We start from the raw sequence: 23,916 nt of genomic DNA, 5'->3' as shown, positions 1-23,916 counted from the left end.
ATAGTTTGGCAGCACAGCCCAAGCTGAGACATTATCTTAAGGAAGTTAATTGTGCCTTGGCGAAAAGAATCAATGCCTCGGAAAGATAGGAAAGAATGCACACTGTGGAGGAGAAGCAAGGGTCATTACTTGGGCTACTAGACTTCTGGGGATGGTAAAAGTGGTTGCGGGCAGGGTAAAAGTGGTTGGAGCCCCACGGGGGCATCAAGTCATATGATGACATTGAATTGGGAAGGAGGTATAGGACAGGTTATGTATAGGTAGTTAGATATTTAGGAGGCAGAGAGTAAGTAGGTGGGCCGACCGTGGAATTTGAGAACGTTGAGATGTATCTGGGAAAGGAATAATATTTGGGGCGAACAAGCACGTGAAACAAGGCAAACCCGTGTGTGTGTGTGTATTTGGGGAGAACGGAAAGGTGTTATGAAGGGCAGAAACAGTTGAGTTTGGGGAGGGCTTTGGGTTCGCAGCAGCATGGACTGAGGGTGCCAGGCCGGATCCCGCAAGCATAGGTTGCGGAGTAAACCAGCAGGAGCAGTTACAACTGTAGCAGGCAAACAGTTCTTAGTCCCAACGAATACAAAACGGAAACTAATACTTTAAAAACATTTCGGAGGTGCATAAACGGAGGCGTGGGTTCCACGCTCCCGCCGTGTGTCCCGCCTCTGAGCCGCTTTGTCAGGCCGGCTCCGGGCGGAGTGGAGACGCCCGACGTCAGCTCGCCCACAAGTATTTAGGTGGGCGGCACCAAACCCCAACTCCTAGGATTGCCAGGCAACAGCCATTCAATTCGGTTGCTGGGACACCCGTCACCATGGCAATGGCTCCGCGCCTCTCAGTCTGAGTATTTAAAGAGCAAGCGCGCGCACTGCTTTGGCGTTGGAAAGTGGCCTTCCAGGGCACCAGGAGCGCCCCTTCTCTCCTCACCCTTTCCCTTTCGCCTCCTTTCACTCTTCGGGTGTTCAGGCTCTGGCGCACCTCTAAGGTGACCCATACTCCCCAGAGCACCCCTGTCTCTGGGTTCCAGCGGCCCAGGTGGTAGGGAACGGGATTCCAGAGCCCCGGGTGGGCGGGAGGGACGGGACGCGGTGCAGTGTTGTTCTTTCCCCTGCCAATATTGCACTCGTCCCGGCCTCCGGCCCCCTCGGCCCCCCCCCCGGCGCCCCCTCACCCAGAGTGGGGCAGCCCCGGCCACCGGGCTTTCGATCTCTACCGAGCTTAGACTGAAGTGTCGCCGCTTCCACGGTAAGTAAGTGGGGCTGGAAGGGCCTTAGCCACCCTCCTACCTCATCCTTCATTTAGTACTTTTCCCACCCACACTTCAACTCAGTCAAACTTTCCCTAGCTCTCTAACCTGTAACTACCAGCCTTTCTTTCCCCTCAGGTTCCTTTCTGGGCCGGAAAAGGCCTAAAATAAACAATTGCACTGACTTAGAAAATAACTGAAACTTTATGGCAATGTGCTGTTGTCTTTCCTGGGGTTAGAACCTGAGTAATAATACCCCTTGAAAGTCTCCCAACCCCTGCACAATGGGGTCGCCACCTCTCTGGGGCTGAGCCCCCTGATGGGTGCCAAAGAACCGTTTGTTAGGCCGAGGGGCTGTAGGTTAGATCCCAGGGTCTCCAGGACAGAGTCCCACGGCCAGAGGTCTCCAATCAGGATCTGAGTCCCGTGGCCACCTCCTCACACTCTTGCCTGGAGCAGTTGCCTCCGGAATGGCTCAAAGTCCTCAGGCACTGTGTCTGAAGAGGGAAAATAAGTTAGGATCAGAGGACATGGTTTTCCCAGGGCACAGGTCAAGTTGACTGCAATCTAGAGTCTCACCATTGCATCGGTACTGGAGATTGGACCAAATGATGTTTTCTTGGGAGAAGCAGAATACACCGAGACGCCCCCCTCGCATGGACGTATCAATAATCACCCCAGAATCCGCCACTAGCTGGGGACCCTCATAGAGTTTCACCCTGTTGGGAACAGAGGTATTATTGGTGCTAAGGTGCCAGTGAGCACTGTGCCTCTGTCCTGGGGTCTCCTGCACCCCTCCCCTGGGGCTCCCTAGTTCTGAGGGAAGGGGGGAAGGCTGGAAGGGGAGGAGAGGTGCTTTTTCTCAGGCCTCGGGCCCCTGGCTCTTTGTCCAGCCCCTTTTGCATCTCAAAGCACCAGCACATTCCTAGCAAGGATTGGGTTGCTATGGCAATGAGCACAAAAGGCTGGGGGTGAAGTCACCCGCTTCCCAGGCTCTAGTCCACCACCCCTCATTTATCCTCTGCCCTGGCGCCCCACTGCTCTAGGTACCTTAAAGAGGAACCAACTCAGCCCAGGGCTTCAAGGCTGCTGGCCACAGGAAGCCCCACTTCTAAGCAGACCCCTTCCACTCCCTTCCCTTTCCTTCCCTTCTCCAGGCACTTGCACCAACTGGAGACACTTGGAGAGGAAAATCAAACCGAGAGACTTGCAAACTCTTGGTCTCAATCTGCTCTTCTGTAAATCATGGTCCCTTTCCAAAGTCCAATGCTGCTGGAGCAGGTTCTGGACACGTAGGGACTGGAAGGGACAGGCTCTTCCACAGACTGCCCTGGTCTAGAACTGAAGGGCATCTAGCTCAACACCCTGGATCTAGAGGGGAAATTGAATGCAAAGGAACGGTGTTCCCGATACCACCTCCTCTGTGTTGGGAAGGGAAACCGAAGGAACTGGCTGCAAGCCATACCAAAGACAGCAAGGAAGTGAGTGGAGGGAAGGCCACTGTCCCTAAGTCCCTGCTAACTAGAGAGCACAGGAGGCTGAGTCTTGACCCTGCCCCCTCTCCAGGGCTCAAGCCATTTCCCTTACCGAATGTAGCCAACTTGGGGCCGGTGGAGCAGCCGCCATCTATAGGATGTCTTGTCTCGCCAACCCACATTCCGTGGGTCAGTCCACAGCAGTCGTACCTGATCAGGGGTGTGGCCAGTGTGCCACAGAGCATTTCGGAGGTGCTCACCTGGGCCAGATATTGATGTCACGGCCTGGGAGTCATTGACAAAGATAGTGCGTCAATCACAAGACCAGGGTGAAGGGAGACAAAAGATGGGAAGAGCTGGTGAGAAAGGAAGTCAAAGGAATCAGGTAGAATTCTCTGGAATATTCCATACAGTTCAACTCCAGAGCAGACGTCTGGGTTGGGAGGCTGGGAGGCAGGGAACCTGAGGTTGGGCAAGAACAGCTTTAGGAAAGTGGGCAGCTGGGGATACCTTGAGCTGCAGCCCTGGTTGGGCCACTGCTCGGAAAGGTGTGGCCTGCCAGTAGGTCTGCTCCGTCTGTTTCCACATGACCACATAGAAGCGGCCGCTGTCCTGGTAACTGAAGAGGAAGCCTGCATAGTCATCATCAGTGACTGTGTTCACGTGGAAAGTGCCTTCAAAGTCCACGCCATTAAAGGCTGTGTACCCTGGAATGGGGACAGGAGAAATGTTAGGGGTGGGTATGGGCGCAGAGATGCCTGCTGCATACAGGACTAGTAAGTCCCTGCAAATGCTCCATCTACCCTGAGCTGGGTGTCCTTTACATACCAACTGCAAGACCTGGGTCACTGTTCATAGTCTGAACAATTTCCATGCCCTGGGGTCGATAAAGGAAGAAAGAGAAAAAGCCCTGATCCAGGTGCACAGTGACACCCCAGGTCCCAACAGGCAGCCAGGTCCGATGGCGCCTGCCCGGCCTACGGTCCCGCATACCTGGTTGAGCACTACCCAGTTTGGATCGATCTGGGCGTCACCCTCGGGATCCAGAATCACAGTCTGATAGGCCCGGAAGTCTGTGAGGGTAACTTCTGCACTTTCCGGGCACACGTCCAGAGGGTCAACCACGGCGTCATTGTCAAAGTCATCCTCACAGGCATCACCCACACCGTTGCCTAAAAAGAGTGGGGCTAAGGACTCAGGGCCTGCCAGCTGTCATCACCGGGTTCTTCCTACCCTTCCATCCTCCACTCCCTCCAGGAGGCCTGCCTCCTGAGCACAGCCTGCATCAGCTGAACCATCTCCGGGACTCCAGCCTTACCATCCGAGTCCTTCTGATTAGGATTGGGTACCAGGCGACAGTTATCAGGCCCGGGAGGAATGTAATCTGGGACACCGTCATTGTCATCGTCCCCGTCACACTCATCTCCAAGCCCGTCATTGTCTGAGTCCAGCTGAGAGCTATTTGGCAGCTGAGGACAGTTGTCCTTGGTGTCCTGGTGCCCGTCTCCGTCGCTGCTCAGAAGAAAATGAACAGATCCCAGCTGAGATGATGGGCTCCATCTTTTCCTTATCTTCTGTGTGCTCTCTGGGGCCTGCCTACCCTCCAACTCGGTTCCCTTGCCATCATTCAGAGGAGCTGGAAATCCAGCAGTGGGAATGGAATGACTTCCTGCTAAGTAGGGGTGGTGCGTTAAGCTTACATTACAGAGGCAACTGAGAAAGAGGAGAGAAAAAAAAATATCCCTGGGAGACCCTGGATCTCTCGGCCCAGACCCTACCTGTCTTCATTGGTGTCACAGACATCCCCCACCAGGTCACTGTCTGCATCTGTCTGAGAGAGAGGGGACAGGGTAAAGGACTGTACCTCATCCACCAAATCCCCACCCTCCCTCACCCTGACACTCCCCTGTACCTGGGTAGGATTGCTCATTTCAGGGCAGCTGTCACAAGCATCTCCCACTCCGTCTTCATCACGGTCTGTCTGCAGTGGATTGGGTACTTTAGGGCAATTATCCAACCCGTTGGGGATGCCTAGTAGACATGAGAAACGATGCTGTTGTTGTTTGCGGGGCACACTCTTCTCAGTCGGTGGGAGGCCGAGCTTTGTCAGGAAACCCGCTTGTACCTTGTGTGATTGCCTACATCTTGCCTGACCACGTCATCATGTTCTTGGGCCAGTGATTATAAGCCTACTTCCCCTATTGCCGCTGACTTCCAAGCCCCTAGCCTCTCCCCTTAGCCACCCCCACAGCCCCAGGCTTGCACCATCCCCGTCCACATCGTTGTCACAGGCATCTCCTTCTCCATTGCCATCCGTGTCCTTCTGGTCATTGTTCGGAACATTGGGACAGTTGTCGCAGGCATCACCAAATGAGTCTGTGTCTGAATTCTGCTGGTCCTTGTTGGGGAATAGTCGGCAATTATCCTGGAAAAAGGGGTGGGGACAGAAGGGTCAGAAGTCCCCATACTTACTCTGCCCATGTCCTTGTCAAAGAGAATGCCCTGTATTTGTCCACTGCTTAGTGCTGTCCCACCCACTCGACCTACCTGGTCATTTCATAGGGACATTCCTAGAGAACTGCTGAGGGCCAAGAAGAGGCAGGATAGAGAGATTCACAGGGGAGACCCCAGCACGGGGAGAGCAGAGCTGAGAGGGGCAGAGCTGAGAGGGGCACATCTTTGGCCTCTAGATGTTTGGTTTTGGTGGTTCTGTTTGTTTTGAGACAGGGTCTCAAACTATGGAGCCCTTCTTGGCCTGATATCCACTGTGTAGACTACAGGGCTCCCGCTGCCTCAGCCTCCTGAGTCCTGGGATTAGAGCAGCTTAGTGAGGGCCTGGCTTTTCCTTTCTTTTGTTTTCATTTCATCTCTTCTTTCTTTTTCTTTCTTTCTTTTCTTAAGATTTATTTATTTTTATTTATTTAGATCTTATGTGCATTGGTGGTTTAACTGCATGTATGTCTGTGTAAGGCCCCCCGGAACTGGAATTACAGATGGTTGTGAGCCGCCATGTGGGTGCTGGGAATTGAACTCAGGACCTCTGGAAGAGCAGTCAGTGCTCTTAACCACTGAGCCATCTCTCCAGCCCTCTTTTCTTACATGTACTTATTTAAGTAGTATATGTATGTGGCCACACAAGTGCCACTGTGCCTATAGAGTGGTCAGAGGACAATTTGTAACAATAGATTCCTTCTACCATATGAGTTTCAGGGATTAAACTCAAGTTACTAGGCTTGGTGGCAAGTGGCTTTACTTGCTCTGAGCTTCCACACTGGGCTTGAGTTTTTTTGTTTGTTTGTTTTATTTTATTTTATTTTATTTTATTTTATTTTATTTTCAAGACAGGGTTTGTCTGTGTAGCCCTGGCTGTCCTGGAACTCACTCTGTAGACCAAGCTGGCCTCAAACTCAGAAATCTGCCTGCCTCTGCCTCCCAGGTGCTGGGATTAAAGGCGTGCGCCACCCTTGTTTTGTTTTTTAAGATTCATTTTATTTGGAGGCAGAGGCAGATGGATTTCTGAGTTCGAGGCTAGCCTGATCTATCCTGTTCTAGGACAGCCAGGGCTACACAGAGAAACCCTGTCTGGAAAAAAAAAAAAAAAAAAAAGATTCATTTTATTTTCTGTTTTGCCTGTGCCCACATGGGTGCAGTGCCCAGACAGGCCAGAGATGGAGCTAGAGATACAGATGTTTGATGGCCACCATGTGGGTGCAGAGTGTTTTGTAAGACCAACAAGTGCTTTTAACTGTGGGGCCCTCCCCCATCCATACCTCAACGTTCTTTTTCTTTTCTTTTCTTTCTTTTCTTTCTTTCTTTCTTTCTTTCTTTGTTTTTTGTTTTTTGTTTGTTGTTGGTTTTTCGAGACAGGGTTTCTCTGTCTAGCCCTGGCTGTCCTGGAACTCACTTTGTAGACCAGGCTGACCTGGAACTCAGAAATCCGCCTGCCTATGCCTCCCGAGTGCTGGGATTAAAGGCGTGCGCCACCACGCCCAGCTATACCTCAACGTTCTTGATACCATCCCCATCAGCATCGTCATCACACTGGTCCCCGACACCGTCATTATCAGCATCTTCTTGCCCAGAGTTGGGTGTCAAAAGGCAATTGTCCTGAGGTTCAGGAGGAAGGGCATGAGTGAGTTCTGGGGAGCCAGCCTGCCCTTCACTGCTCCCCCACAGGCTCTGGTCCCACCTGCTTGCAGTGCTTATTGTTATCCATGCAGGGGAGCGCCTGGTCCGGATAGCCGTCTATGTCTGTGTCAGGCCCACACACGTTCCCGTTCCCTGCCCAGCCCACGTTACACTAGGGAAAAACATATGGGCGGTGTTAGCCACTGGGCCTTGCATCCCTGTGCCCTGCCCACTACTCTCCCTGCGCTGGGCTCCGTTCCCCACATTAGTAAGCCCAGCCCTTGCTTACCTCTTTCCTATGAAGGCGCCTAGGTCAGTCCCTAAATATTCTCACCAGCTTTATGCCTCCTCGTCTTAGGTCTAGGTTACCTGGCATGACACGGCGCCATTGCGTTCAAAGAGACAGTGGGCATGGATGTGGCAGGGGCTGTGGGCAGGGCTGTGGCAGGTCCTTGCTGGAACACAGCCCTGGCTCTGGTTCCCCAGGAAACCCAGGCGGCAGGGACCACATTTGAAAGACCCCTAAGAGTAGGAGGCAGAGTTAAGAAAGGATGAGATCACCAGGGACCCTGGACGAGTCTCATTCTACCTGTGGGACCTCAGACAGCCATTCAGAACCACACATGCTATATCTTATCTCCTTCAGGTTCTCAGGACAGCTTTTTTTTTTTTTTTTTTTTNCTCACTTTGTAGACCAGGCTGGCCTGGAACTCAGAAATCCGCCTGCCTCTGCCTCCTGAGTGCTGGGATTAAAGGCGTGCACCACCACGCCGGCTTTTTTATGGTGTTCTGCCTGCATGCATGTCTGTGTGAGGCTGTCAGATATTGGGGTTATAGACAGTGTGAGCTGCCATGTGGGTCCCAGTACCCACATGTGGGTACTGGAACCCAGGTCCTTTGGAAGAGCAGTCAATGTTCTTAACCACTGAGCCATCTCTCCAGCCCCAGGACAACTCTCTTTTAAGGCAGATAATAGCCCCATTTTTCAAATAAGGAAACTGAGGTTCAAAATGATTAAATAGCTTGCTAAAGGTCACAGCTGGTAAGAGGCAGAATCAGAACCCGGCCATCTCAGCCAGGGTCATGGGAACACTTGAGTGGTGCTTAAGAGGAACAGGAAGAAGTAGGAAGTTTGAGTTACACAGTCTCCCTTCCCCAGTCACAGGCAGAGCAGGGTGTTCAACTCACCACCGTGTTGGTGCAGATGGAATTTGGGTCACAGCCTCCGTTGTTACCATCATTACATTCGTCAATGTCATTGCAGACCTAAAAGGGCAGAGTCGAGGAGGATCTCACGGATACAGAAGTCACTAATGACAGGATCTGTGGGTGAGCACTGGCATGTTTAGACCCAAAGCCAGAGCTGATGTAAGGGAGTCTCATCTCATTTTTCACAAATCCATACAGACTTTACCATCTGACCTGTTTGCTGGCTCGAGCATAGTCGATGCCCACACCAGACACTCGGGTGCCCTTGTACCCAGGAGGACAGGCCTCACAGTGGAAGCCAGGCATGGTGTTGATGCAGCTGGACCCCGGGAAACAGGGGTCAACGTGAGCACACTGGGGACCAAATGAGAAGGCAGACATCAGGCATTTTCCTGGGGAAGTGAGCAGCTGCATGTGATCTAGGAGCATCACCCAGGTCCCTGGGCAGCTCTCTCAGCCCAACCTCTCCGTGCTCCTTTTCCCCTGGCTGGCCGTCTCAAACTTCCCCACCTCTCCCCCAGCTCCTTCACCGCGTCATCCTCTAGTCTACCCTATATCCTTTCCCTCCTTCCTGTCCTTGCTGGTCTCTGACCTCTCCTGAATTCCTCTGCTTCTGAACAACTTTCACCCTTTTTTTTTTTGTACCCTGGAGAGCCCCGCCCTTCCTCACCTCGTTGATATCTTCACAGTGGGTGCCATTGCCCTGCAGGCCAGGTGGGCAGGGCCCACAGCGGTAGCCTGGGTACTCATACACTTCCATGCAGTCCACGCCTCGGAAGCAGGGGCTGGGGCTGCAGTGTGAACGCTGCTCGTGGAAACCTGGGAGGTGGACACGGTCAGAGCCACCCTCGAGGGTCACTCTTCAGATGGCTAGGAAGGAGAAGCTGAAGCCACACAGTGTGTGTGTGTGTGGGGGGGGTAGCCGTGCTCTCTGGGGCCCTCCTCTCCCACTCACCGCACACCTGACACTCCATGATGGTGTTCCGGATGAGCGACATTTCCTTCACCTGACCAGTGAGGAGAAATCATCTCTCTGCCACTGCCATCACACCCCACCCCAGAATCACATCCTTGGCTTGCCCACTCAAACCTGGTCTCGGATGTCATCTCGAAGTTCCACTAGGATCTGGTTGAAGAGGGTGAGCTGGGTGACCAGTGCCTTGGTCTGCTCCCCTGTCAAGGTCCAGGGTATGGAGAGACAGAATTGGGGAGCCACTCTGGGCCCTCTTTGTACTATAAGTCAGCTCTTGTCCCCAAAGCCCGCACCACACCTTTGACCCCCACCCATGACAGAGGACCACCCTTGCCTCCACCACCTCCTCATAATTGACTTACCTAGAATGGATTGCAGCGCGCTGGTCACTAGAGGAGAAGTGAGAGCAGTCAGTGGGAGATGCTAAGGAAGTGGGAAGAAGGGGATCTAGAAGAGGGACAGCCCTGGACCCTCACGAAAGACGAAGTGCTGCAGAGCATCAGGACAGAGGCAATCCACCACACAGCCTTGTGCATGGTAGATAAGCACTCTTCACACAGCCCCTTCCTCAGTTGCAGCAGCCACTTCCATTGGGCTAAAGGCCCTCTGGGCATTGCCTCATAGGAAGCCAAAAAAATCTCAAGTCTTCATTCCCAGGCATAGTAGTACCAGGAGGACTCTAAGTGAGAGGCAACCCAAAGTAGGGCCAGGCCCCCAGTACATTCCATTTCAAACCCTTTCCCCAAGCTGCTCCTTCAAGAACCCTTTCAAGTCTCTGGGAGAAGTGAGTGTTTGCTTAGGTAAGAGTCTCTAAGCATCCTTGTCACAGACCAGGATGAGAGGCCTTGGCTAAAGGTGCCACTCAATTGTAGGTGACAGCTGCCAAGAGCAACTACAAAAATCTTGAGACTAAGCCATTACCTTACTCCTTAACCCTAGAGTTCCCTGGAGCTACAGTCCTGCTGGATGATCTTCTTTTTCTACACATGAAGTCAAGTTAAAGAAATGGTCGTGCTAAAGGAAAGCATGTTAGCTGGGGAGGAGCCAGGAGGATGGAATCTGTTACCTGCGTTGTGAATAGAATCATCTCCTTGGAACGGACATTCACTCAGGGCTCCTACCCGAGCCATGGATCCACCCAGAATAATTTTCATCGATTCCACAAAGCCCTAGGGGTCAGCAAGGAGGCAGGCGGATGGAGCAGCTCCTCTCGGTGCTACAAACCATTTTCCCCAAACCCGAGGTTCCTTCTCACCTGCATCCTCAGATAAGCCTTTTGTCCAGTTCTAATCTCCAGTCCACTGACCTCTGCTGGAGGGATGGGGGCCAGTGCTGGAAGGCCAGCATGTTGATCACCCAGTTTACAGTCCACATACAGCTGCAGGCCAGGGCTGGGTCGAGAAGGTCCTCTGAGTCTCAGGAGAGCCGTGTGTGTTCGCCCGTCAGCCAGGCCTGCTTGCTGTAGGTTCACTGCGTGGACTTTGCCATCTTCCCGCTGGTACCGCACCAGCACTGCCCAGGATTAGAGGTCAGTATGTGCACATGTTCCAGCTGACTTCCATCATCTCTTCTATATACCAATATGCCATCCCATGGCTGTCTGTCTCTTTGGTTTTTTGAGACAAGGTTTATCTGTGTAGCTCTGAGTATACTGGAACTCACTCTGAGGACCAAGCTGGCCTCAAACTCAGAGATCTGCCCGCCACTGCCTCCAACTGCCTGGGATTGAAGTTATGTGGCATGACAGCTCAGAGAGAAACCACAAATTAGATTAATTCCTAATATGTAACAGGTACACAATAAATGCTTTTCAGCCGGACATTGATGCCACAAGCACTCCGAGGGCCAGGCAAGTGGATCTCTGAGTTCGAGGCCTGGGCTACATGGAGAAATTCTATCTTGGAAAATAAATAAACGTATAAACAATGAAAGTAGTAAATGAATGTTTTCCAAATTGGCCTTAGATGACCTTATTCTCCATGTCTAGGAGAACTATCCTCTCCCAAGGTGGCAACTAGATCCATACCCATGAACTTTAGCAAAGATCTGAGTGGCGCTGTCATGGCTGGGACACAGATGTCTCACCCTCCCTGAGCATCCCAGCATATAATCTGCCATACATCCCTATAAATACCAGCCTGACCCAACTATTTGAGTGTCTCCATACCAGTATGCCTAGTAGAGGTCATGGAGAATAAAGAGGCACCTGGGAGTGGGGATGAGGGAGACTGCTCAAGGGGTCATTGATGCCGGAAAGGGATGCCCACCAGTCACCTTTGTTGATCTTGCCCACAACAGAGGCCTCCAGCCATCGTGTGTTGTCTTGGCGAGAGTAGAGGCCAAAGAGGACACCACCTTGCTTTGGAGGGAGGCGGAAAGTGGACAAGAGGTAGATGTCCCCAGCAGAGAGTAAAGCTGTCCGGATCTTCTCTGCCACAGCTACCATCTGCCTGGACTCGCCCACTGTCAGCAGGTCAATTACTGGCCAGATAGGGATTTTAAAATTAGAGGAAGTGGTTGGAGTCTGAGGAAGGCCTGCCCTCTCTCCTGAGCTCTCAGAGGTGAGGCATCCCTAATTTTTATCATCCTCCTACCTCTGAAGAGCATCCTCAGGACTCAAACTCTAGGGATGGTGGTACACGCCTGTAGTCTCAGGCTGAGAGGACTGCCTAAAGCGATCAGCCAGCCTGGGCTACACTAGACCAGGCTACAAGACCCCATCTCTAAAAACAGCCTTGGGAACCTATAGGCTTAGAACCCACTTACAAATACCAAAACCACCCCGCAAACTTCCTATGTACCACCAGGTGGCGCAAGGGAGACACTGCCGACTAGAGTCTGGAGTGGCACCTGGTGCCCACAGCTCAGGAACCAGGGGTATCTTCTCTCCATTGCTGGGTTTAGCACACTCCAAATCCTGGTGCTGGTCCTCCCATCCCAGGGGCTTATCACTCATGTCTTACAGCCGTCCACAAAGCACTCTGACCCTCCCATCGCTGTTTAGTCTTCCCCTCCTGGGAATGTAGGACCCAGCCAGCGTCTCTTCCTCCTGTGTCCTGGCCAATCTGTGGTTTCCCTTCCAGCCAGTAAAGAATCTTTGCTTGTGTCATCTTCTCCAACTACCTCTCCTACACCATCCTTGGGCCATCCCCCCACCCAGACCTCCGGGAGAGCTCAAGCTGCCCAATCCCCACCCCCGCCCTATCTTTTAGAAACCAAGAGCCGGAGTAAAGTGGGGACCAAGCCCAGGGTCCCCACTGTGCAGTCACCATCAATCAAGCTGCTTGCCCAGACTACCTTGTTAATGCTCTGACACTACCTCAGCCGTGGAGTCCTGGGTCCATCCTGGTCTCAATGCACTGCACCAATCTGCATTCACCCACCACTCTGGTGCCCACCCTCCTACATTATCACCAACTCTTCACTCTTCGCAGGGTAACTTTTCTCTCCGACCCATCTCAGGACTCTTCCCTCTCGCAAACTCACATGTGGTCTGTTATTTGCCTGGGGGCAAAAGAAAGGAGACAGAAGTGTCAAAGGGGATGAATGCAGGCTTACCCTGAAGGTCCTGACTGCCACACGTGTGAGAGCAGAGGAGGAGAAGAGCCAGGACACCCCAAAGTTCCGGCTTCTCCATGCCGCTTAGCCGGTTCACTACCCCTGGCAGGCAAGGCGACTGGGAGGGAAAAAGACTAGGCGGAGAGCAGGAGGAGGGGGGCGGAGGGACTGAGGAGCGAGCTGGGTGGGGGGAGCAGGCGGGTAGGGGGGGCTGAAACAAAGAGCTGCCAATCACCTTGGAGGCATCACCAGCTCCCGAAACCAGGGGCACTGGGAAAGAGTCCTAGAGCTTTCCTTCCCTCCTGCTCTACCGTAATGGTCCTCCTCAAAGATGCTTCCCTTTAGCCTGACATCTGGTTCTTGGGAGTTTTCAACCTCACAGTGCTACCAAATGCTACTGTTCTCCGCCAGCAGTGGTTGGAAAAGGCAGAATCCCCTGCCTTGAGCAGTTCTAGGTTCTAGGCATTATTTCACGGTTGGCAGAAATGGATGGCAGTGGACCATCCTTTGCTACAGTGCCTAGAGGACCACGACACGAGGCTTATTGATGTGGCTTAGCAAATATTTTTTTATTACGGTGTGTTGCGTCCCTGACATGTGTCCATTCCTCCATTTCCCCTCACTCTTGGGAAAATGGAAATCTGGAAGCGACCGACGAGAACTTGATGGCTTTCTAAGACATCAGAAAGGGGACAGCATCCCCAGAGGCTGGAGCAGAAAACTAGAAGACAGGAGCGAGGGTGGGACTGGAGAAACCCTGGGTACCGCGGGAAGGCCATGTCCGGGGTGAACCCGAGGGGCGCTCGGGAACCCGACCAGGAGTTCCCGTTACGAAGGCCACAGCGCGCGAGCCGCACCTCCCCTCCCCCACTCAGGCCCCAGCCGGGCCTCAGCTCCGGCGCCGCCACCGCCCCTGTTTTGTTTCCATGGCGACAGGCGGCGCGAGGCCCTCTCCAAACATAACGCGCAGTGGAAAACATGCGGCTCGGGGGACCCCCCCGCGGCGTCCGCTCGGGGCTGAGACCTGAGAGGGCCTGGGGTTGTCGGGGCCATGTGCAGTTTGGCAAGTGCCCCCAGAGACCGACGAGCCGCACCAGATGCCCCTCTCCCAGGCCCTCCGGGTCGCCGGCGGTTCGCGGCTACGCTCGGCAGAGGCGCCGCGAGTGTCCCAAGCGCGTCTGGACGGCGGCCCTGCTCCCTTACGGGGGCCGCCTCAGGACGAGCCCGCGGCGCTCCCCAGAAGGCCGACGCCCCACCTCTCCCAGTCCCGCCGCGGCTCCGGCCGCCAAGAGCCACGCCTTCCCAGACCCCAAAGCCCCGGCGGCCAGGGAGGCGGGGACCAGGGGCGGGTCCTGGCGAGAGAAGGCGGACGCTTACGAGAAGGTGCTTCCGGGTCAGAGAGCCTGCAAGATGGCGGCGCCCATGGAGCTGTTCTGCTGGCCAGGGGGCTGGGGATTGCCGTCGGTGGACCTGGACAGTCTGGCCGTGCTGGTGAGGGCCGATGCACGCGTCCTCTGATCTCTGGAGAGCCGGAGTGGGTGCCCGAGCTCCGCCGAGAACCCAGACGCAGGCGTATTGAGAGAAACTGAGGCAGTCGAAGGCCGATGTGGGCTCCGCGCCTTACACCCTGATTTCCTAGGATCGATTTGTGTAGCGGTGGAAGTAGGCTTCGTCAGGGCTTCAGAACATGGGTTTAGACCTTGCTTTTCCATTTATTGGCCTGGGTGACCTTGGGATAACCCCTTCTGGACGATCTCAGTGGTCTTAGACTTGGCACTTCAACCCTCTTTTTCCGCTGTGAATCCACTGAATTTCGTCTTCGTAGATCAGACAGCCCCGCAGCCAGTCCTTGTAGGAAGAGCTTTAGAACGAGGCAGACTTGCTTCACTTCATTCAACGTCTTCGGGGTTATAAAAACCATTTATTATGCCTCTTAGAGTAAAAAACATTGCCTTGCAATACGATTTTGACCCTTATATTGAAATTGTTTACAGAAAGGCAAACATGTAAGCAAATAATGAAATGATCACGTGTACTGATGTAAAGTAGAAACAATACAGACTGCCAAAGTCAATCAGTACTTCCAGGAAGAGGGGGATCAATTAGGAGAAGCTCTTGTGAATAGGTTTTACAGTGTAGATGGCAGAAGGACAGAAATCTTTTCCTGATGTGTAAGCTTGGAAATGGACATATAAACATGTCCATAAACTGTCTGGTCCAGTTTGCCCATTTGTAAATGGGAATGAGACCCTCTTTCCACCTCTCCTTTTGGTCTAAAAGTGCTAAGTATAGACCACAGAACATAATTTACTAAGTCACTGATTCTTTTCTTGGTTTCTTTGTGAAGCCATACCCTGGCCTCTCTACCTTCTGCTTCCTTCCCTGCAGACCTATACCAGATTTACAGGGGCCCCACTGAAGATACACAAGACCAGCAATCCTTGGCAGAGCCCTTCAGGTATCCCTGAGGGACGGGAATGTGCCAGGGGAGGAGAGCAAGGGACAGGAATGTAATGCAGACCAGTATGACTAGCAAGCTAGACCCTATGAGTATACTTCTTTCTCAATATCAGGAACTCTGCCTGCTCTTCGAACCAGTAATGGGAAAGTCATCACAGTACCACACAAGATCATCACCCACCTTCGTAAAGAGGTAGGTGGCTGGAGTGGGGGCTGACAATGGAGGAAATCCAGTCCATGAAGTGTGACATTTATTTATTGGGCACCAGATACATGCCAGGCAAGAACAGTGTGATACAGAGCAGGGGGGAGCAGCATGGGGAATAAATACAGTGTGACTGTGACAAACAGTTGGCCAGATAGTAAACTTAAGGGGCTGCGGGGTGGGATAGACGGAGAAATCAAATGGGCAGGGAGGGAGAGAAATACACAGGCTGATGACACATGGAAAATAAAGAGTAGAGAACAGCAGTTGGCTTTGGGGTGAACTGGAAAGGAATTTCTAATATAAACGGGCATGGTGGTACACGTATATAATCCCAGCACTTGGTAGAAGTAGGAGGATCAGAAATTTAAAATCATCTTTGGCTACATAGTGTGTTTGGGGCCAGCCTGGAATACATAAGACCTCCTCTCAAAAAAGAAAAAAGTCACTGGGCAGTGGTGGCACACACCTTTAATCTGAGCACTTAGAAGGCAGAGGCAGGCAGATCTCTGTAGTTGAAAGTCAGCCTTCTCTATAGAGTGAGTTCCAGGCCAGCCTGGGCTACATAGTGAGACCCTGTCAAAGAAAGGAGAAAAAGTTGGGGGAGAGAGAGAGAAAAAACAAAAACAAAACAAAAACACAAAGGTTTCTAAGGACCATTTCTCTTCTCGAGTGCTAAGTTATACTAGATACAGGACTCGGGATGGACAAAGCTCGTGCCAGGTTCGGAGGCTTAAGAATTACAAGAGAGTAGAGGCCTTGGCTCTGTCATTCTGTCACTGACTATGATGTTGGACAGGTGATTTAACTTCTCAAAGCAATAAACTCTTTGTTTTGTAAACATTTCTCTTGCATTGGGGTGTGTGTGTGTGTGTGTGTGAGAGAGAGAGAGAGAGAGAGAGAGAGAGAGAGAGAGAGAGAGAGAGAGAGAGAGGGAGAGGGAGAGAGCATGCCGCCGTGGCACACTTGGGGAGGTCCTTGGATAGCTTGGTAGACTAAGTCCTTTTCTCCTGCTATGTGACCTCCTGCAATGGAACTCTTATCACTGAGCCCGACAGCAAGGACAGTAACCTGCTAAGCCAGCTCACCAACTGCAGCTCCTTATTGTAAACTGGGTGCTTAGGCAGGGTGCATTCAGAGGTCTGGCATTCACAGCGTCCTTCCAAGAGGGAACACACAGTCCGAAATTTGAATCCCCTTTCTCATTTCTACTTTCCATGGAGCTGGGGAAGTAATGGAAGCTTAGAGGCCTGGAGAAACCAGATCCAGATACCAGCCAGTGTTCCTGGCAGGACCTGGGTTACTTGCATATAAGCACAGCCTTTTCAGTTTCCAAAGGGTTTTTTCCTAAATTATTTCCAAACCCAGCCACATCGAGAGAAACACATTACTGTCTCCTTCCATAAAGGAGAAACTGAGATTCAGGGAAATTTAAGAGGCATCTTCAAGCAGCTCTGCAGGTTCAAAGCTTTCTTAGTCTTTCCTAGTCTGTGGAGGGGGTTACTAAGGGACAGCCTGAAGCCTGGAAAGGTGGGCCACACTAAGACAAGACGGAAATACTGGTGGGATGAATGTACAGTAATGGTGCACTAGGGTTTGGAGTGAAGTACAAGACAGAGCCAAGAGCTTGCTGTGGGGGACAAGCTGGGGTTGGGGGACTGGGCTCAAGAAGGGTAAGGAGAGTGCCCCTGACTTCTGAGGCCCAGCCTGCAGCCAAGCGCTAGCTCTGTGGTGTCTGGATCAGGAAGTTACTGTTAGAGAGCTGCTGTCGCGGGCACCCCGCCAGCTTTCCGTGGAAGGTCCGGGAGCTGCTCCCACTTTGTGGCCAGGCCTTCCTCCCTCCCTGCAGTGGGTGCAGGACCTTGACAGCCAGTGGGCTCCAAAGCCCAGGCTTTCTGCCAACAGCAACAGGCTACTGGCTGGGCTGAGGCAAGGAGACCTCAGCAGGAAAGACTCCTTCTTCTACCTCTGCTACGCTTGAGGCTAGTGTGGGGGTTACTGTCCCTTCCCTACTGGAAAAAAAAAAAAAGTGTCCCTGCAGTCCATCAGTATTCACATCACGAACATGTCTTCCACAGAAGTATAATGCCGACTACGATCTGTCAGCTCGCCAAGGAGCGGATACCCTAGCTTTCATGTCTCTGCTGGAGGAGAAGCTGCTGCCTGTGCTAGTGAGTAAGCCCCGACCTGGCAGTCACAGCCCGCACTGAAGGGAGCAGAGCCCTGAGGCTTAGAAGCCCACCCCGTGACAGGCAGGTGCGCTGGCTCAGGCTTTCTCTCCCCCTGTCTGCCCAATCCAGATCCATACTTTTTGGATAGACGCCAAGAACTATGTGGAAGTGACCCGAAAGTGGTATGCAGAGGCTATGCCCTTTCCCCTCAACTTCTTCCTGCCCGGCCGCATGCAGCGCCAGTACATGAAGCGGCTGCAGCTGCTGTGTGGCGAGCACAAATCAGAGAGCGAGGAGGAACTAGAAAAAGAGGTAGCTTTGGACTAGGAATGAGACTCTCCAGTGGGAAGTGTCACAGCTCCCACAGCCACATGCCTCGTATCCCTCCCTACAGCTATACCAAGAGGCTCGGGAGTGCCTAACCCTTCTCTCTCAGCGTCTGGGCTCTCAGAAGTTCTTCTTTGGAGATGCGTGAGTCTGACTCCAAGGGGGAATAAATGGATGTTGGAAGAAGATACAGGTTCAGGTGTCAAAGCCTGGGCTGGGGTGTGAAGAAGGGGCTCTTAGGACAGACACTGGCTCTGGTGACGGGGCGCTGTGTGTGTGGCTAGAACCTCCTTGGTGGTACAGGGTGGGATGGGAGAGGAGCCAGGCCCAGGAGGAGACTGCTGGGCTGGGCGCCACTCAATGTGCCCATTATGCTGCCGGGGGATAGAGCTCCATTCAGGGCCAGGCCGGCGCCACCTGGGAAACTCCCCTTACCAGTGCAGAGCTAGGTGTCCTGCCCTCCCCCGAGACCCCTCTGCCCAGAGCCTGCCCCTCCAAAGGAGACGTTTGCCTCTCGCTCCATGCTGACCTCTCTGTGCAGTTGTCCACTTCCATCCGCCCTTCTCTCTCTCTCTCTCTCCAGCCCTGCCTCCCTGGACGCCTTTGTTTTTAGCCATTTGGCCCTGTTGCTGCAGGCCAAGCTGCCCAGTGGAAAGCTGCAGGCCCACCTTCGGGGGCTGCACAACCTCTGTGTTTACTGCACCCACATCCTCAACCTCTACTTTCCCCGGGATGGAGGTGAGGAGTGGTGGGAGAGAACGGGCTGGGGTCCGGGGCCCGGTTCCCTGGCTCACCTTCCTTCCTTGCCTCCTAGCTGAGGTGCCACCCCCACGCCAGACACCAGCAGCCCCTGAGACTGAGGAGGAGCCATACCGGCGCCGGACCCAGATTCTCTCTGTGCTGGCAGGGCTGGCAGCCATGGTGGGCTATGCCCTGCTCAGTGGCATTGTTTCTATCCAGCGGACGAGCCCTGCTCGGGTCCCAGGCACGCGGGCCTTGGGCCTGGCTGAGGAGGACGAAGAGGACTGATGGCAGTCCTGTTCCCAGGACTGATTTTTCTACTCGTGCATTCCAGCTATCCCTCGTCTCCCCATGGTTGGAGCAGCCAAAAATGGGGCACTGTCCTCAGAATAAACCTGTTTACACTAAGGGGACCAAAGATTTCCTTCTTTCGGTGGCCACTGCCATTCTCAGATGCTACAATGAGGATGCGGAGGTGCAGGCCTGTGGTCTGGCCCTCGGGTTCTAAGCTGCTTCACCCTCAGACTGACTACCTTGCTCCTCTGCACAGGTCCACCTTCCCGAGGCATCCCCATCTTGTGCTTCGTTTTGTGAACTCACCCTGGACGTAGGCTCAGCTTCCACAGGCAACCAGTGCACGGCACACACTTTACAACCATGGGAAGTCGGAGCAACTCTAGGGACTCCCATACATAGCACATACTAGAAAGAAGAACGAGACACCCAAACCCTTGGCCCTGCCCCCGTATCACTGTAAGGTCCCCCAGGCCCTGCAGTGCCTCTTTTAGTCACAGACAGCACAGGAGCGAACTCTTTCCCTTTAATGTCCATACTAAGCCCAGGTGCCTGCTCAGGTGTCGGTTCCATCACTGGCGACGCCACAGGTAAGTGTGAATGGAGTAGCCAGGTGAGACGGTCTCCAGGAAGCCCAGGTCAGGATCACTGATGGTAAGAGGGACATCCTTGGAGGATCTGGGGAGAAGAAAAGTCAAGACTCAACCTGCTGATGCCAACTACCTTACACTGCTCAGGCCCAAACCTGCCCTTGCACCCAGCTTACCGGTTTAACACGACCACAACTGCAGAGCCATCAGGGCGTAACAGTGCTACTGTTTCCAAGTCAGTGCTCTCACTGGCCACCAACGCCACTCTCTGGGACCCCTCAGGAATGAACTTGCTGAATGTGAAGACAGAAATCATCAGGACCCCAGGCTTCCCTGGGCAGCACAGCCGGACTCTTAACTCTGAGCCTCAGCTGTGTCACTGGGTCTTGGTCCTGTCCTGCTGCAGGACTCCAGCATCAGTCATCTGGGGATTATCTGTGGCTCTGATGCCACCTCGTCACTTCCCGCCTACATGGTGCAACAGAGGAGGAGTGTGCCCCTTCCAGGGTTGCCACACTAGAAACCTTCCTGCTCCCTCATGGGACAGGATGATGTAAGCCTGACACAGACAGATGATAGGCCTCCTAAGGAATGGGGTGCCCGCTCTCTCTACCCACCTGAAGTGGCCAAGATGGTAGAACATGGGCTGCTTGTAAAATGTGTCTTTGGGGATGTCAACAATAATGGGGCTATCGACAAAGTTGCGGACCCAGTTGGGCCCTCCTTCAGGATTCAGGGCAAGGTTCCAATCGGTCCATCCAGTTACGTGGTAAAGGAGGTTCTAGAGTAGAAGCCAGGGTAAAAGTAAAGATGGGTATCCCTAGAAAAGCCAGCCAAGGATCACAGAAGGGCTAGGAGTGGTTTGCTCCTCTGAAGGGACGCTGTCTCAGTATCTGAGGAGGTGAGGACTGTGAAGATGGAGGCATCTCAGGAACTGAGAAATCTGAGGTAGATATGGCTGCCAGGGGCCCAAACATGAAGAAAAAGACTGATGGGCATACACTGTCTATGAAAGAAAAGATAATCATGGCATCCCACAGTTGCCCCAAAGTGAAGGCTGGCAAGCCAGCCGAGGAGGAAGGCCCGTTTGCCTTTATGAGATTAGATAAGGGATCTCAGATGGTGTGCTTTGGGAAAGGGAGTCAGGCGGCTCACCGTAATGATGCTGTGACTGTACTGCATCCCACGATCCCAGGAGCCCAACCGAACGCTCTGTTCCCAGAACTTGGAGCCCACGCAAGCCTCTGAAGCAAAGAGCATTGTGTTGGGGAACAAACGGTGTGTCTCTCCTAAAGTAGCTTTGGCTGGAGCCAGGAAATCCATATACCAGTGAACAGCAATGCCGTGAACGTACTTAGCTGCCTCTGGATCAGAGAGCACCTGCATGGAGAGAGGGAAGGAGTAATAGGGAAGGGAGCCCTGCACAGAGCTGTGAGAGAGGAACTACATGTCCGGAGAAACGGGTGGTAGGACCCAGCAACCGGGTGGCCTTACGCTGACAACAGCGACTCATAGTCCCTGGAAGTCCAGAGCGGGCAGTGCCCCAGGTGGCCAGACCCAGCGTAGGGTGTTCCAGGAGTCACAAACTGGAGCTGGTAAAGTTCTTGCCATTCAGCTGAGGACCTGAGTCCCCCAGCACCCACACCTATGCAAGGCCTTGCACTACCCCAGCGCTGGGCAGGTAGGGGCAGGTGGGTCCCTGGGGCTCAGTGACTAACAAACCTAGCCTAATCAGTAAGGGACTCAGTGTCAAAAAACAAAGCTAAGAAAAAATAGACCAAGCTCAGCTGCTCTTGATGATTGTCAGATAAGGCCACACACACACTTCCCTGCACATAACAAAGGAGTCGAGAGGTCAGGTATGACAGTATACAACTTCAATCGCTGCACTTGGGAGACAAGGGGCAGGTAGATCAAACAGAGCTATCTAGTGAGATCCTGTTGTCTCAAAAATTAATTAATTAGTAAGTAGAAGTCAGGAGTGGTGAAGGCCTACAATCCCAGCACTCACAAGTCAGACGCATGACCACAACTTCAAGGCCAGCCTAGGCTGGTAGTGGTGGCGCACGCCGGTAGGATTTGCTGAAGGAGGCAGAGGCAGGAGGATCCCGAGTTCAAAGCCAGCCTGGGCTACACGTGTAGGAGGGGCTGGAGAGATGGCTCAGCGGTTAAGAGCACTGACTGTTCTGAAGGTCCTGAGATCAAATCCCAGCAACCACCTGTAATGAGATCTGACGCCCTCTTCTGGTATGTCTGAAGATAGCTACAGTGTATTTAGATATAATAAATAAATAAATAAATCTTTGAAAAAGTGAAAAAAAAAAAAGAGGCCTAAGGCCAGCCTAGTTTATATAGCAAGACCCTATCTCAACCCTGGCATCAGGGAACATACTCTAAAATTGCAGCCAGTCATTTTGGATGGTAGATCTGGAGTCCACTGGGACACCCTGGGAAGTTCTAGCGCTTACCACCTCTGCCCAGCGGGGTAGCAGCAACCGCTGATCATCTAGCATCAATAGCTTCACATCATGGGAACTGTTGGTAAGGGCTGGCCCTAGGTCACGGGAAATGAAGTCTCTCTGGTGTTCAGGAGTGAAGCCCAGGCACTGGAAGGGGTACCCCGTGAAGAGCCCTGCAGTAGGTTCATTCTCCACTGTCACTGCCCAGAATCTTAGGCTGTACTTAGCATAAGCATCCAGAAACCTGGCAAGAGAGAAAGGGCCTGAGTGATCAGGGCCAAGAAAGTGGACCAAGACATGGGCAATAGGTAAAAGTAACAAACTGAAAGGCACAGAATGTTGAAATACAAGCGAGAGGTAAATCAGGAAGTGAAGCAGGTCAAGGGGTATGATGTAGACTACAGCATCCACAGGAGGTTGGTCCAGATCCCAGGGCCCCAATGATCCCTTACTTGACAAAGTAATTGGCCCAGGTCTGGTGAAAGATATCCCCTGGTTGACCCTTGAGGGTCCCCTTCCCATTCACTTTTCCATTGGTCTTGAGCCACGTGGGTGATGTCCAGGGACTGGCTAAGAGTGAAATGGGGCGTGGGGACATCTTCAGGGCTTGGTGAATCAGGGGTATCTGGAGATAAACAGAGAAGAGAGAGACACCCAGAGCTGGAACACATACTAGTTCAACCAGTGCATCAGGTCCAACCATCAGCCCTCACCCTCTTACCCCAAGTCAATAGGCTGCAGAATGTTCCACATTGCTCTAGAGACAGCTCTAACCTGGACCTTCCCGGCCCCAAGACCGAAATCCAACAGGGCCGAAGCAACTAGAATGCCCACCTTGAGCTTGGTGTCTTCTTCTGGGAGGCTGAAGTTGGATAACTGGAAGTCATTAGGGGTGTCAGCATAGGTGTAGACACGGATGGAGAAGTCACAGCTGGCCATGGGTACCCGGATGATGTTATATTCAATTCCTGCAGGAATTGATGGCCAAGATAGGGAGATCTGAATCAATAGGAGAGTATAGAGTCAAGTGTACCATGCCTGTGATCCTATTCCTCCTGAGGCTGAGGCAGCCAAATCAATGTGAACAGGCCAGCCAGGGCTACAAGGCAAGACCCTGTCTCAAAATAAAGTACGATAAAATAAAATAAAATAAAATAAAGTGAGTATAAAAATTGACTTTAATCAGTTATTAGTCCTCAATAGGCCCTCATTCAGAGTCGGGGTCTAGGTGTGGACTTATGGAGCCCAGAACCTAAGTGAAACCGAAGCCCCTTCTGAACACGCATTTTCTAAGTACTTAGCAGAATATTGAAAAGGTGATCGTATTTCAGTGGCACTGAGTCAGGAACCATCGGCCTGGTACACTTGGTGGGGTATGCTTGTAATTCCAGTACTTAGAGAACTAAGTCAGAAAGAGTTCGAGGCTAGTCATGGCTACAGTGTTCGAGGCAAACCTGGTCTGCAGAAAGCAAGGGAGGGAGGGGACAAAGGAAAAGAGTAAAAACTGAGAGGCAGGCTGCGGATGTAGCTCAGGTGGCAGAACGCTTGCCAAGGATGCGTGACGACCTAAGTTTGAGCTCCAACACTGTGTGAACTGGGTTTGCTAATGCACACCTGTAACTCCAGCACTCAGGAAACAAGGCAGGAGTTCAGTCATAACTGACTACATAGTAGATTTGAGTCTGGAATATTCCAAGAGGGATAGAGAGGAGAGGGGAGAAGAAAAGGAAGGGAGGCATGTCCGGAGAAAATATGCAAGCAAGAACAGAAAGTCTGGCAAGAGAACTCAGTGGGTAGAGTAAGGGTTCCTCCCGCCAAGCCTGCAGACCCGACTCTAGGCCATGATTCTCATGGTGGACAGTGGACACCTGGAAATGGTCCTCTGACCTTCTCCTTACTCATGCACAGCATATCCAAGAGACAATGAAACGTAATAAAAATTAAAAAACAAAATAAAATAAAGCCAGAGTATAAAAGGGGCATAAGTGGTGGTGGCGCACGCCTTTAATCCCAGCACTTGGGAGGCAGAGGCAGGCAGATTTCTGAGTTCGAGGCCAGCCTGGTCTACAGAGTGAGTTCC

General features: G+C 52.6%; 3 protein-coding genes across 6 annotated transcripts; 1 reads left to right on the top strand and 2 right to left on the bottom strand.

Annotated features, from left to right (window-relative positions):
* Positions 1–1,427: 1,427 nt before the first annotated feature.
* On the bottom strand, positions 1,428–13,746 carry Thbs3 (thrombospondin 3). 4 transcript variants are annotated; one of them, XM_029537247.1, is made up of 24 exons: positions 13,614–13,746; positions 12,351–12,535; positions 11,306–11,512; positions 10,287–10,543; positions 10,098–10,200; positions 9,394–9,420; positions 9,149–9,231; positions 9,014–9,065; positions 8,729–8,877; positions 8,272–8,412; positions 8,038–8,115; positions 7,219–7,371; positions 6,911–7,021; positions 6,721–6,828; positions 4,987–5,146; positions 4,634–4,752; positions 4,500–4,552; positions 4,040–4,233; positions 3,715–3,893; positions 3,550–3,598; positions 3,232–3,428; positions 2,834–3,006; positions 1,826–1,965; positions 1,432–1,743 (listed from the first exon to the last, which is right to left on the bottom strand). In XM_029537247.1, exons 3-24 carry the CDS (start codon positions 11,475–11,477, stop codon positions 1,685–1,687), a joined length of 2,757 nt encoding a protein of 918 aa, XP_029393107.1. In that variant the 5' UTR covers positions 11,478–11,512; positions 12,351–12,535; positions 13,614–13,746; the 3' UTR covers positions 1,432–1,684. The 4 variants fall into 4 exon arrangements, with proteins under 4 accessions (XP_021051099.1, XP_029393107.1, XP_029393106.1 ...); XM_021195440.2 differs by lacking the exons at positions 12,351–12,535; positions 13,614–13,746 and adding an exon at positions 12,590–12,729 and having other exon boundaries at positions 1,428–1,743; XM_029537246.1 differs by lacking the exon at positions 13,614–13,746 and having other exon boundaries at positions 12,351–12,576.
* Mtx1 (metaxin 1) lies at positions 13,531–18,901 on the top strand. Its single transcript, XM_021196253.2, has 8 exons — positions 13,531–14,080; positions 14,978–15,047; positions 15,163–15,242; positions 17,333–17,425; positions 17,555–17,737; positions 17,820–17,896; positions 18,336–18,490; positions 18,567–18,901. Exons 1-8 carry the CDS (start codon positions 13,568–13,570, stop codon positions 18,779–18,781), a joined length of 1,386 nt encoding a protein of 461 aa, XP_021051912.1. The 5' UTR covers positions 13,531–13,567; the 3' UTR covers positions 18,782–18,901.
* Positions 18,902–19,300: 399 nt separating this feature from the next.
* Positions 19,301–22,837, bottom strand: Gba (glucosylceramidase beta). The gene is made up of 7 exons (XM_029537249.1): positions 22,671–22,837; positions 22,289–22,461; positions 21,846–22,080; positions 20,533–20,757; positions 19,995–20,158; positions 19,554–19,670; positions 19,301–19,465 (listed from the first exon to the last, which is right to left on the bottom strand). The coding sequence occupies exons 1-7, from the start codon at positions 22,773–22,775 to the stop codon at positions 19,360–19,362; spliced, it is 1,125 nt and encodes a 374-aa protein (XP_029393109.1). The 5' UTR covers positions 22,776–22,837; the 3' UTR covers positions 19,301–19,359.
* Between the last annotated feature and the right edge of the window lie 1,079 nt (positions 22,838–23,916).

This window comes from Mus pahari, chromosome 4 (genome assembly GCF_900095145.1).
Source record: "Mus pahari chromosome 4, PAHARI_EIJ_v1.1, whole genome shotgun sequence".
Classification (NCBI taxonomy): domain Eukaryota; kingdom Metazoa; phylum Chordata; class Mammalia; order Rodentia; family Muridae; genus Mus; species Mus pahari.
Note: the sequence above shows the minus strand (reverse complement) of the source record. Positions and strands in the feature narration are given on the sequence as shown.

Excerpts from the sequence above, each read along its gene's own strand:
- Mtx1 (XM_021196253.2), top strand. The coding sequence starts at position 13,568 with ATGCGGCTCGGGGGACCCCCCCGCGGCGTCCGCTCGGGGCTGAGACCT. Across the intron at positions 15,048-15,162 it reads TCCTTGGCAGAGCCCTTCAG|GAACTCTGCCTGCTCTTCGA; the intron begins GTATCCCTGAGG and ends TCTCAATATCAG. Across the intron at positions 15,243-17,332 it reads TCACCCACCTTCGTAAAGAG|AAGTATAATGCCGACTACGA; the intron begins GTAGGTGGCTGG and ends TGTCTTCCACAG.
- Gba (XM_029537249.1), bottom strand. The coding sequence starts at position 22,775 with ATGGCCAGCTGTGACTTCTCCATCCGTGTCTACACCTATGCTGACACC. Across the intron at positions 22,462-22,670 it reads AAGAAGACACCAAGCTCAAG|ATACCCCTGATTCACCAAGC; the intron begins GTGGGCATTCTA and ends GTTTATCTCCAG. Across the intron at positions 19,671-19,994 it reads TACCATCTTGGCCACTTCAG|CAAGTTCATTCCTGAGGGGT; the intron begins GTGGGTAGAGAG and ends CTTCACATTCAG.
- Thbs3 (XM_021195440.2), bottom strand. The coding sequence starts at position 12,668 with ATGGAGAAGCCGGAACTTTGGGGTGTCCTGGCTCTTCTCCTCCTCTGC. Across the intron at positions 9,232-9,393 it reads CGCGCTGCAATCCATTCTAG|GGGAGCAGACCAAGGCACTG; the intron begins GTAAGTCAATTA and ends GGACCTTGACAG. Across the intron at positions 5,147-6,720 it reads ATGGTATCAAGAACGTTGAG|GATAATTGCCGACTATTCCC; the intron begins GTATAGCTGGGC and ends CCCTTTTTCCAG.